The sequence below is a fragment of the Poromitra crassiceps genome (assembly GCF_964638095.1).
Source record: "Poromitra crassiceps genome assembly, chromosome: 7".
NCBI lineage: Eukaryota > Metazoa > Chordata > Actinopteri > Beryciformes > Melamphaidae > Poromitra > Poromitra crassiceps.
Window position 1 is genome coordinate 35,589,369 of NC_139628.1, and position 13,665 is coordinate 35,603,033.

The 13,665-nt window shown below is 43.4% G+C and overlaps 1 protein-coding gene across 1 annotated transcript in view; it reads right to left on the minus strand.

The window, feature by feature from the left end:
- LOC310780144 (adhesion G protein-coupled receptor L3) overlaps nucleotides 1–13,665 on the minus strand; it is a 212,853-nt gene that overhangs the window by 11,201 nt on the left and 187,987 nt on the right. Inside the window, exons 18-19 of the mRNA XM_083640702.1 lie at nucleotides 7,678–7,846; nucleotides 6,198–6,323 (exon numbers count right to left, since the gene is read on the minus strand). Of these exons, the coding sequence (XP_083496828.1) occupies nucleotides 6,198–6,323; nucleotides 7,678–7,846 (295 nt within the window). The remainder of the gene's footprint in view (nucleotides 1–6,197; nucleotides 6,324–7,677; nucleotides 7,847–13,665) is intronic.

Sequence of the window (13,665 nt, forward strand, 5' to 3'; positions counted from 1 at the left end):
TAATGACTAAATGGGTAAAGTCAAATGATACTGTAGAACAGCTACAACAGTCTGGCAAGTTCAGAAGATTACATCACTTTACTGCAACGCAGCCTTTAAAACCAGGTAACACTTTCGCCATATCCGTTATCCAAAATCTAAGACAATATCTAGTCTCATATCACGATAACAATATAATATCAATATAATGCCCAGCCCTATGTGTGTGACAGTATTATTAGTAGGCTATGTTCCGTTTAGCTTCATTACATTTTTCAGTTCTTTTTCCTCAATGTGTGTTTCACGATAAATCATAATACGTTTGAATATGAAGCAAAAGAAGACACTGTGAGCTTTGCTTCTCGCATTTAAACCGTGCACAATAGCAGCCGCAGGGAAAAGTAACCTCCAATTAAGGCTGAGCGTTGCTACTGTACTGTGATAGCTGGAGTCAATAATAAAGTCATCAGTCATATCAAAGTCCCAGGGGCTGCTGGCTGCACAAGCTAGGGGTCTGGCCATTCCACAACCGACGACTGTATTCTCTGCTGCAGCGGGGAGGCTCGGCACAGGATCCCACAGGAAGATCGAGCGACTTTGGTAACGCCGAAAAGAAAATGTGTGCTAATTTTATACTCGACTTTACGTGCTCTCGAATTAACCTCTCACAACACTGCTCACTGCACTACATGTATCATCTTTAGGTCTCTATACCAACACTGTCCCCCTCCCCCCACTTCCCCCCCAATTCTACTTGGCCAATTTTCCTCCCTGCTGCTCCACCCTCTGCCGATCTGGGGAGAGCCGTAGACTAGCACCGTGCTTCCTCCGACACATGCGCAGTAGCCAGCCCCTTCTTTTCACCTGACAGCAGGGAGCTTCACCGGTAGGACGTAGCACGTGGAGGATCACACTATTCCCACCAGTTCCCCCCGCTAGTGCAGCGACCGACACTGTTTTGTACAAAGTGATGATCAAATATGCTCAAAATATTTGCAGGGTCAAAGCTAATAAAGACACAACATCTGTAATAGTGGCACAAAGCCTTGAAATAGGGGGATGCTTTGAGGACTGCTTCGAAGTGATTGCCTTTAACACCCGACGAAAAGTGTTAGCTTAATTAAGCCATTGCCACCGCCATCACACATTAACTAAATTTAGTGCAACTGTCACCTCCAAATTTCTCTCAGAAATTCTCCATCGCTGGATGGATGCATTCATTCAGGCTGTGGACATGATTGCTTTTTCCGAGAAGCTTTCAACATAATTGATGTGCAGAACATCTGGCGGCCTTCGCGGAGGTGTTGTGATCAACACTGTCATTTTCAACACATCTGTATGTGTAGTTATGACGACACACACACACACGCCATATCTTTTTAATAGCAACACATTTGGGCACAGCCGTTGTATTTGACACACAGTACACACTACACTATGTCATTATTGACATGATGTCATCACCACAACTGGGCACATGGACGGGTTGATAAGTGACAGTGGGTTTCTTTTGACAGAGCGATTTAAAAAAACAACTCCAACCATTCATAGCCAATGGGTTATTACTTTGCTGATTCCACGTTCATTTAGAAGTCCTAGAGTTGGCACTGAACAACCACGTCTTTATGAGCGTTTCTCGCTCATAGAAAGAAACGGAGCATGAGGTTTGAGCCGTCTTGTCAAAGCGCCGTGTATAATTAAAAGCTTTGATCTTTATGCAGAATCCAGCTTGTATGGTGTGCTGCCACTCACTGCATGCTCCAGTCTAATGTGCTGCCACTCACTGCATGTTCCAGTCTAATGTGCTGCCACTCACTGCATGTTCCAGTCTAATGTGCTGCCACTCACTGCATGCTCCAGTCTAATGTGCTGCCACTCACTGCATGTTCCAGTCTAATGTGCTGCCACTCACTGCATGCTCCAGTCTAATGTGCTGCCACTCACTGCATGCTCCAGTCTAACCACTATTTACAACTGAACACTGCATGCTCCAGTCTAACCACTATTTACAACTGAACACTGCATGCTCCAGTCTAACCACTATTTACAACTGAACACTGCATGCTCCAGTCTAACCACTATTTACAACTGAACACTGCATGCTCCAGTCTAACCACTATTTACAACTGAACACTGCATGCTCCAGTCTAACCACTATTTACAACTGAACACTGCATGCTCCAGTCTAACCACTATTTACAACTGAACACTGCATGCTCCAGTCTAACCACTATTTACAACTGAACACTGCATGCTCCAGTCTAACCACTATTTACAACTGAACACTGCATGCTCCAGTCTAACCACTATTTACAACTGAACACTGCATGCTCCAGTCTAACCACTATTTACAACTGAACACTGCATGCTCCAGTCTAACCACTATTTACAACTGAACACTGCATGCTCCAGTCTAACCACTATTTACAACTGAACACTGGAAGGCAATCTCACTCTTTGGAATATGGATGTGATGTTCAATTATACTGTAGTGTACTGTGTCGTGGCAATTCATTCTATACTTCATGTCAATGTGGGAAGAATCCATTAGCAATTTACTGTACAAGGGGATTTAAATCCACGTGTTCCTATGGCTGGGAACAGTCACACTCCTATGGCTGGGAACAGTCACACTCCTATGGCTGGGAACAGTCACATTCCTATGGCTGGGAACAGTCACATTCCTATGGCTGGGAACAGTCATATTCATATGGCTGGGAACAGTCACATTCATATGGCTGGGAACAGTCACACTCCTATGGCTGGGAACAGTCACACTCCTATGGCTGGGAACAGTCACACTCCTATGGCTGGGAACAGTCACACTCCTATGGCTGGGAACAGTCACACTCCTATGGCTGGGAACAGTCACATTCATATGGCTGGGAACAGTCACATTCCTATGGCTGGGAACAGTCACACTCCTATGGCTGGGAACAGTCACACTCCTATGGCTGGGAACAGTCACACTCCTATGGCTGGGAACAGTCACATTCATATGGCTGGGAACAGTCACACTCCTATGGCTGGGAACAGTCACATTCATATGGCTGGGAACAGTCACATTCATATGGCTGGGAACAGTCACATTCCTATGGCTGGGAACAGTCACACTCCTATGGCTGGGAACAGTCACATTCATATGGCTGGGAACAGTCACATTCATATGGCTGGGAACAGTCACACTCCTATGGCTGGGAACAGTCACATTCATATGGCTGGGAACAGTCACATTCATATGGCTGGGAACAGTCACATTCCTATGGCTGGGAACAGTCACACTCCTATGGCTGGGAACAGTCACACTCCTATGGCTGGGAACAGTCACATTCATATGGCTGGGAACAGTCACATTCATATGGCTGGGAACAGTCATATTCCTATGGCTGGGAACAGTCACACTCCTATGGCTGGGAACAGTCACATTCATATGGCTGGGAACAGTCACACTCCTATGGCTGGGAACAGTCACATTCATATGGCTGGGAACAGTCATATTCCTATGGCTGGGAACAGTCACACTCCTATGGCTGGGAACAGTCACATTCATATGGCTGGGAACAGTCACACTCCTATGGCTGGGAACAGTCACATTCATATGGCTGGGAACAGTCACATTCATATGGCTGGGAACAGTCACATTCCTATGGCTGGGAACAGTCACACTCCTATGGCTGGGAACAGTCACACTCCTATGGCTGGGAACAGTCACATTCATATGGCTGGGAACAGTCACATTCATATGGCTGGGAACAGTCATATTCCTATGGCTGGGAACAGTCACACTCCTATGGCTGGGAACAGTCACATTCATATGGCTGGGAACAGTCACACTCCTATGGCTGGGAACAGTCACATTCATATGGCTGGGAACAGTCATATTCCTATGGCTGGGAACAGTCACACTCCTATGGCTGGGAACAGTCACATTCATATGGCTGGGAACAGTCACATTCCTATGGCTGGGAACAGTCACACTCCTATGGCTGGGAACAGTCACATTCATATGGCTGGGAACAGTCACATTCCTATGGCTGGGAACAGTCACACTCCTATGGCTGGGAACAGTCACATTCATATGGCTGGGAACAGTCACATTCATATGGCTGGGAACAGTCACATTCATATGGCTGGGAACAGTCACATTCATATGGCTGGGAACAGTCACATTCATATGGCTGGGAACAGTCACATTCATATGGCTGAGAACAGTCATATTCATATGGCTGGGAACAGTCACATTCATATGGCTGGGAACAGTCACATTCATATGGCTGGGAACAGTCATATTCATATGGCTGGGAACAGTCATATTCATATGGCTGGGAACAGTCATATTCATATGGCTGGGAACAGTCACATTCATATGGCTGAGAACAGTCATATTCATATGGCTGGGAACAGTCACATTCATATGGCTGAGAACAGTCATATTCATATGGCTGAGAACAGTCACATTCATATGGCTGGGAACAGTCATATTCATATGGCTGGGAACAGTCATATTCATATGGCTGGGAACAGTCACATTCATATGGCTGAGAACAGTCATATTCATATGGCTGGGAACAGTCACATTCATATGGCTGGGAACAGTCATATTCATATGGCTGGGAACAGTCATATTCCTATGGCTGGGAACAGTCACATTCATATGGCTGGGAACAGTCACATTCATATGGCTGGGAACAGTCATATTCATATGGCTGGGAACAGAACAGTCACATTCATATGGCTGGGAACAGTCACACTCCTATGGCTGGGAACAGTCATATTCATATGGCTGGGAACAGTCATATTCCTATGGCTGGGAACAGTCACATTCATATGGCTGGGAACAGTCACACTCCTATGGCTGGGAACAGTCACATTCATATGGCTGAGAACAGTCATATTCATATGGCTGGGAACAGTCACATTCATATGGCTGGGAACAGTCACATTCATATGGCTGAGAACAGTCATATTCATATGGCTGGGAACAGTCACATTCATATGGCTGGGAACAGTCACATTCATATGGCTGGGAACAGTCACACTCCTATGGCTGGGAACAGTCACATTCATATGGCTGGGAACAGTCACACTCCTATGGCTGGAAACAGTCACATTCATATGGCTGGGAACAGTCACATTCATATGGCTGGGAACAGTCACATTCATATGGCTGGGAACAGTCACATTCATATGGCTGGGAACAGTCACATTCATATGGCTGGGAACAGTCACATTCCTATGGCTGGGAACAGTCACACTCCTATGGCTGGGAACAGTCATATTCATATGGCTGGGAACAGTCACATTCATATGGCTGGGAACAGTCACATTCATATGGCTGGGAACAGTCACATTCATATGGCTGGGAACAGTCACATTCATATGGATGGGAACAGTCACATTCATATGGCTGGGAACAGTCACATTCATATGGCTGGGAACAGTCACACTCCTATGGCTGGGAACAGTCACATTCATATGGCTGGGAACAGTCACATTCATATGGCTGGGAACAGTCACATTCATATGGCTGGGAACAGTCACATTCATATGGCTGGGAACAGTCACATTCATATGGCTGGGAACAGTCACATTCATATGGCTGGGAACAGTCACATTCATATGGCTGGGAACAGTCACATTCCTATGGCTGGGAACAGTCACATTCATATGGCTGGGAACAGTCATATTTGTGAGCGTTAACAATATCCTCCCTAAGCGAAAAGCAAGATTTTAGCTTGGGTTGCCTGAAGCTGCTCCACTGGAAATCAACAACAGACTGGCGATCTTGTGTTTATCTCAACAAGAAGTGCGTTTCACTGGTGCCGACGAGACAATGCAATCTAATTCCCTGGAAACTATCATGCAAACCACGACAGTCACCTTTGAAATCTCGTCTCATTCATCTGCTATGGAGGTGCACATCTGCGTCATGTCACAGATTATTAAGCGGGGTAAGCCCCTCCCCCTCTTGCTTCTGGCTATGGGAGACAATAGTGAGTGTTCACTAATTGGCGTAATGCATTAGAATGACATACTGTATTTTTAAAGCTTAAGTTCAGTGGTGTTCCATTAGCCGAATGAGCTTCAACCGATCCCGTATGGGCGGAGAGATACCGTAGCGTAAATCAAAGAGACGATGGGGGGGAGGGGGGGGGGGGGGGGGGGGGGGGGGAAGATTGAGGGAGAGAAAAGGGGGGAAAGGAGGAGTGTCCCGCCACCTGTGACCCTGCAGAGTAACGTCCGGGAGCGCGGGAGGCCGTGCCCTTCCCGGAGCCGATGGAGCTCTCCACGCTTTTGCCGCTGCAGCAGTGGGTGCGCAGGCACTTCCCATACTCCTTACGGACCTGCACGTAAACAAACACACACACACACACACACACACACACACACACACACACACACACACACACACACACACACACACACATCGCATATACATTAAAACTACACGTTAAACCAAATGCAAAAGTGATGATCTTATACACCCTTACAAAAAAAAAAACACTGAACATGGCTTTTTTTAATCAAATTTAATTAAAAGAAATAAACCAAGGAAATAGTTTGCATGCGGTCCATCTCTTCATTTGCTTTGAAGCTGCAGAAGGCAAGATTTTTATGTAAAAATGTAAGTTAGCAGCAAAAATCACAAGAGATGAGCAGCATCTAATTGAAATGCTGTCGATACGCCCTATTTGCCCAAATTAAATTCTGGGGTCGGCTATGTGTACTGGTGGGAGATCTGCTTCACTCGCCAGACGTGATTAATCGAAACCCAAGAGTGAAAAAAAAACCCGTCTCCAAACCAGCAGTGAGTAAGCGGTCAGTCCAGTCCAGGGAAAGCTGGATCTGACTCTTGACTTTTTGGTATCCTCTGTTATAAAGCATCACAGACCGGCAGGGCTGGCAAACTTGAGCCTACTCTGCAGTTTACTGACATCATGTTATGATGTGATTTCTGGGTATTGGGTTCAAGTTCAAGTTTATTATTTGTCCCAAAAGAGCGATTTGTGCTGCAGCAAGCATAAAAGCACATAACAAAACATAAAAACAATACAAATACTGTATATACACACTGTACAACAGTTTACAGTACAAATAGGTTAAGTCTCCCCCGTAACCCCCCAGCACATCGGCATTTCATATTCGTTAATGCTACAATAGTGCTATTGTATCTCAAATTAATAGTTTACAAAATGTCACAGACATTAGCGTTCCCCACAAAATATAGCTCTAAGTATGAAAATGCATACCTCTAATTAAATTAAATTAAATCCTCATCACTGAGGTCAACAACTTTGGGCTCGTAAACTAACAACAAACGGCAACAACAACATATGACTCCCTCCTCCCGACAGCATTCAAGGCTTGAATGAAGACGGGGACAAAGGAGTTTCTGTACATGTTGGTGTTCAAACTTTTTCAAACCGTTCCATGATGGAGCTGCTAATGTGCAAAGTCACCTTATGCAGCTTTAAACACCGCATGAAATGACATCTTTACTTCCTTGATTTGATGCATGCGGGATATCACACATGCAGTGAGGGATCATTCAAGTCTAAACCAATCGAAAATGAGAGTCAGGGAGAGAAAGGCAATTTTATTTGATGGGAGGGGTGCAGAGGGGCGGGACTGTGTGTTTTCCAGGATGTAGAAGTAATGGGAGTTCATTTCATACGGATTTGTAGAGTGACTCCATACCTTCTTCTGCAGGACGCAGTGGAAGATGAAGATGAACATGCCCTGCAGGGAGTTGAAGATGGTGAAGAGGTAGGCCATGACCACGGTGCTCTCGTTCACATACATCAGACCAAAGGCCCAGGTCAGGCCCAGCAGGCACAGTAGGGCAATGGCCCCGATCACCCATGATCTGCAACACAGCACAACAAAAAAACTGACAAACTGACAACTTCTCAACCAGCTTTATATCATTACAAAATCAGTAGTACATCCTGAAACTGTGTGACCAGTGATGTCATTTATGCATGAATGAAATCACTAGTCCACAACTTAACTCAAATCAACTCTCAATAACTGTCAAACTAAATGAATGCCTGCGATACGCTTGACAGTTTCCGGATAATACTACTGATTTTGTGATGATACAGAGCTGGTTGAAAATGGGCGGAGTGTTCCTTTAAGGTGAGACACTACAGGTGAATAGGGTAAAAAGAATGTTTTCTGCTTCTCATACTCAGACATAAATCTCCACTTCAATAGCACTAACATACACCAAACTTCAAAGTTGTATTCCTAACTATACTCTGAAGATTTTCCCAGAGGGGTTTGTTCATTTATCATTCATAGCCTGATTTATTTAAATTATATTCCTAAAAACATGACGAGAAATAATTTTCTGATTTATGGAGTGATAAAAGGAGATATCCCATATTCCCTCTGTAAAAACCTTTGGCTCTAATATGTCAACAAAAGGCAACAGGAATTTTGAACCTGGCTTTATCCAATGTTCAGATTTCTCTTCTGGAAATTTATACAAATTAGCGGATATTTAAGTAGGTTATGTCTCATTTGCATATTTAAACATACACTTTGAGAAAACTTGTAATACAAAAGATAACTGTCTTAATAATAAGTAATTAACTGGGGAAGTTTCATGATGATATCCATGAGTTAAAAAGTTTACCCTATTCACCTGGGGTGTCTCGCCTTCAGTACAGCTTTCCCAAGCAAAAGTCTATAAAGGTTGTCAAGGGCTAAATATTATGGAAGGAGCAAGGCTATATTAGTAAGACAATCCAGAATGGCATCATGGTAAATCACTGATATCCTCTAATGCCTGCATTCCATATTATACTATTTTTAATGGTCTATCTATGCATTATGATACATCATCTTAAAGAGGTCTTCTATTACATATGGCCCCTCAGAGATCAAACTAAGGCGGAAGTTGACTTACTTCCTTACACGCGGCTTCGGTTCAACCTTGAAATAAGATCAATGCTTTGAAACCTCTTTTACATATTTCCTCATTAGTCTACACCCAAGTTGCATCACTAAAAATGGGTTGTGAGAATAAATGGGTGCGCCTGATTTAAAGTACGTAGGTTTAACTGCAGAATGTGCTTGCACTGAATAAAATAATAATAATTATATCTATATATATTTTAAAAAGCTGATGGTAATGCATTTTCTTTTCTCTCCCTCTCTCTCTCTCTTTTTTTTTTTTAAATATCTGAAGATACCAATGGACCGAAACACAGGTGAATATCGGGGGCCAAAAAGCACAAATTCACATGAAGAGGGAAGAGAGAAACTGATGAGAAATGATGCAATTGAATTGAGTCTTTATTTTCTGTTTTCCTTTGGGATAGCTACTCTTTCTTTTGACTAATTTGCACTCTTTGATGGCCATAGGTACCTACACCATTAGGCAGGTTAGGCAGATGGCCCTCCATTGGAATTTTCCCCTCCACTTTTCACCCCTTTTGAAAGTAAGAATTTTGTATTATATACCGTATATATATATATATATATATATATATATATATATATATACTGTAATATACTGTAATATCTTCAATCTGAATCTAATAGTTAATTAAAGACTAAGTAAAATATCTGCTCTGTCTGCATAGTTGCCTTTGAATTGCTGCACCCCCTTTCCAACTCAAGTGGTATATTGCAACCGCTAACAATAGCCTGCAGTACGTACCACAGTGATGCAACTGAGTGGAGCAACAGCATAGCAACCATTAAACAAGGGCTAGCATTGCATTTGTCGCCAAAAGAAAAGTTAAAAAAAAAAAAAAAAAGAGCACAGGTGTGTTTCTCTGAAGACCTTAAAAGTGTCTCCACCAGAGTTGGAAGGCAAAGTTATGTGGCCTACATTTATCTAGCTAGCTAACCACTTTTTTATGGACTATGGAGTAGAGGTTTAGGTTTGTTCCATCATGTCGTGTTCTGTGTGCCGGCGGTCTCCGTTAAACTGTGTTTAACATTTGGGCAAACTACTGTACTGCATCTAGCAAAGCCAAAGTGAGATGATTTCAACAGATTAAAGATGATAGCCTCCTGTTAGCAGTGTCAGCAAAACATGTAGGACGCCAAGGCAAAAGCATAGTGTTAGAGAATATAAAAGAACAATGCTATTCAAAATGAATTCATGATATTTTAATGTAACTTAAATCTTGTCATTTTGTGCAGTATAGCCTGCGTGTGAATTATGTTAGTTCCAAAAAATGATTGAAGCATTTGCAGACAGCTCTCCTGTGTTTATAGCATATCCTTAAATGATGTTGGGTTCTTCCATGTAGCATTGAGAATCAAGCATCACAGTAGACTGTACAAACCAAATACTGTCAAACTACTGTAAAAATGCAGGAAATTGTTTCGGGGTGGGGGGTGGCTCCGAGATCCCTAGATCCCCCCCCCCCCCCCCCCCCCAAGTAAGGAGTTTAAGTTGGCACAAGATTAGAGGAATAGATACACGCGGAGTATTTCATATTCACTACCTGTGAGATGGATTCATGTATAGCCTACTGTTACGCAGTTCTGTATGACTCTGGGGCGATCAAACATGGTATTTTCATTGGAAGCCAATTTGCATTCCATGTTGAAATCTATTACCGGAGGGAGGGTTGGCTTAAATGTCTAGTCATAAATTCTTACTCTGTATACCTGTAGGCATGAACTGAAATACACGCCCTTGAGAAAGTCGAGTCCGTTAAGAGTATTATACACTCACCTGCCGCGGGCATTGATAGAAAAACATCAAAACCAATTGATTACTAGTGACGTGCCTGCAAACAATACAGTACTAACGTTCATATGGAGGCACTGTACTGAAGATACAGGTGCCATTTCAAGCTAATCTGGGGTGTCAGATCCGCAGGCTATGTATATCTAACACAGGAGTGCTGTGTGCACACTAATGTGGCCTTCAGCATGACGGAGAGCTCCACAATACATCATGTTCATGACTCAGAGAGGCAGCTAGATGGATCTGGCTCCTGATTGGTTCTTATGGAGGACTACATGAAAGATGGCACTGTGTGTGGATAAGAGGAGCGCCCTGCCAGTTTTGTCTTACTTGATCTCAGGTTGGTAATCCTGATAGCTGTGTAGCAATAATGACAAGAACGGAGATGACAAAAAGAACAAAAAACAAGGCAAAAGTTAAATCAAATCATAGAACAGAAAGGTAGAATGTAAAAGGTCTCGCCCTATGTATACAGTGTGTAACTATTGGGCTGTTACCAAACAGAGGGAAGGGAGGGAGGGGATGGGAAATCACCAAAACAATGCATCAAGGAGGAGGGTTTTTGCAGTGGAGACGAACGCTACATTCACTGGATTTCAAACCGGCATCACGAGCACATTTTCACAATGGATTTCATGCCGTCGGTGATTTACAGGTGCTACGCATAATTATCTCGGTTCACAGAAGTATCTCGCTCCCCTCATAAATGCTGGCAGACCTTAGCATTTTAGCTGTTATAAATGGGCCAGGTGTGCGGCAAAATTAATGATTTATGAATTCACCGGGGCAACCATTAACCATAATTTTCCCAGGGCTGTCTTAATGACCTGGTGAGAGAGGTACTTCATCAAGGCGATCGCCCCCTGAATGGACAGGGAAACACAAGCAGTGGGCAAAAAGAGAACAAAATATTGACCTCTAACTAGTGGCATTTTTGTTTGAGGGATGGTGGACGATAGAGACACCGGAGGTCATAGCAATATGCATGCGAGAGGACGGGATATGAAGAGGGGGGGCTACTCGTACCCTACACAGCTTATCTGCTCCTGAAGATGGCAGATAAAAAATGTGAGCAGTGTTTTGAGGCCGGCATTGTAAGAGCCTCGCTGCGAGCGTTATGAAATGCCCTTCCTGTAACAGCATAACAACTCACTTACAAAATGAGCTGCTTGTACTGTACGGCTAAGACTCTCATCCCGCCCTGGAGTGTCGCATGCCTCAAAGCTATTAATACAATATCAATAGAATCCTCTCAGTTCGTATCTCTGGCATCATCAAGCTTGAAAATAGTTTACATAAGGTGTCGAATTTGGCACCGGCAAATCAAGCAATCCAAGCGCATTTTGAAATGAATGTCAGAATGGCAACTATTTCATCGAAGCAATTTCAGTCCCGCTCAGCTGTGGCGGTCACAAAAGGCCCAAGCGTGTCCCGGAGAGGCCCTTTCTGTGGCCGCACGAAAGAGTCGCACTACACAAGACAGAGCAACTTGTCGGCTTTTTTACAGGAACAAATAAAATCAAAGATGAGAAAAGTGTCATTGTGCTCATCAAATGAGCGATTTTAGGGAGAGAACAGACTGTGGCGTCAAAATTACCGCCAATTTCCTTGAGAATAGACTCAATTTGCAGAGGTGCCATTCATCCCAAATGACTCGTTTAAGGACGAGATCGCAATTGGTCGATTCAAAGTCCTTTAAGCCTCCTTTAAAGGCTTTTTACAGACGGCTTCCTGAGGGAAAAGAGGAAGTGCCGTGATCAAACTCCGCGGGGTGTTAATTATTTAACCAAAGGTATGCTTGAAAGGAAATGCTAATCATCTCAAACGGTTTGCCAAAAAGACATCAATAGCATAAAGTTCTTGATGTTGGCAGGGACAATCTTGATCTCTGACATCACACATCCTGGTTAGCGTGTTTCATTTGAAGTTCCTTATCTGCACGGAGGGTAGGGCTACGCCAGACAAAGTTCAAAACCCTTCCTCAAAGAATATGTTCAGTCCATCATCTTCCAAAAATAGAGAAGAAGTTTTCAGTGTTTAGTTAAAGTCACGGCAGTAAGGAGAAGTCACGGCCTAATCCATGAATCACATGGCAGTGGCAGCTGTCGGGATTTTTGGGGAGAGTGGAAAAACACATCAAATACAACATCAATTCTACCCTACACCTTCTGTTGAGTAATGTTACATCTTACCAGTGCCATTCTACAATAACACATCCATCATAATAACGGTAGCTAAAGTGAGGAGGAAGACATGGCAGACGGAGGAAAAAAATCAAAAACAAGAAACAAAACAAAGATGTTAAAGCGAAACACATCATAGGATAAAAACAGAGGATTTGAGCACTAATCAAAAGCAGAAAAGCTGGGGGGGGGAAAGAGAGCGTGAAAGAGTGATCTACTGTAACATTCATATTTAAAAACAGCGGCAGCATGATGAAATCAGAAGAGAAAACGTGACATCATCAAAGCATAAGGAGAGAACCCTAGAGAAGAAAGATGAGAGAAGAGAAGACATACCTCATTAAACGAAGCTAAATTGACTTAATTAACCCACGCCATTGTCATCATCATCATCATCATCATCATCATCAAACTACTTCTTCCTGATAAGCAATTTCCAGCTGGCAGGACGGCTCATATGAAAAGTACGGCTCTCGGAATATCAGCCAATTTATTTTACTCCGATATTTCTTTGACTAATGCTCGGAGCAGTGCTGACCGTTACACCAAATGAGAAAAATAAATCTGTGGCGCTGGCGTTTTAGAGGGCTGAGAGAAACCCCATCATCAAATAAGTTCCACTTCCCGTCAAGAGCTGGAAGACTGCCGTCTCTCCTTTTTTCCCCCATTCGTCACCACTTTTTTTTTTATAATAGGAAAGGAGTTAACATGGCTATTAGGGATATTTTGGCCTAAACAGTCTCCGGTTGATACTTAGGGTTAGGGTTATGCGTGTGTGTGTGTGTG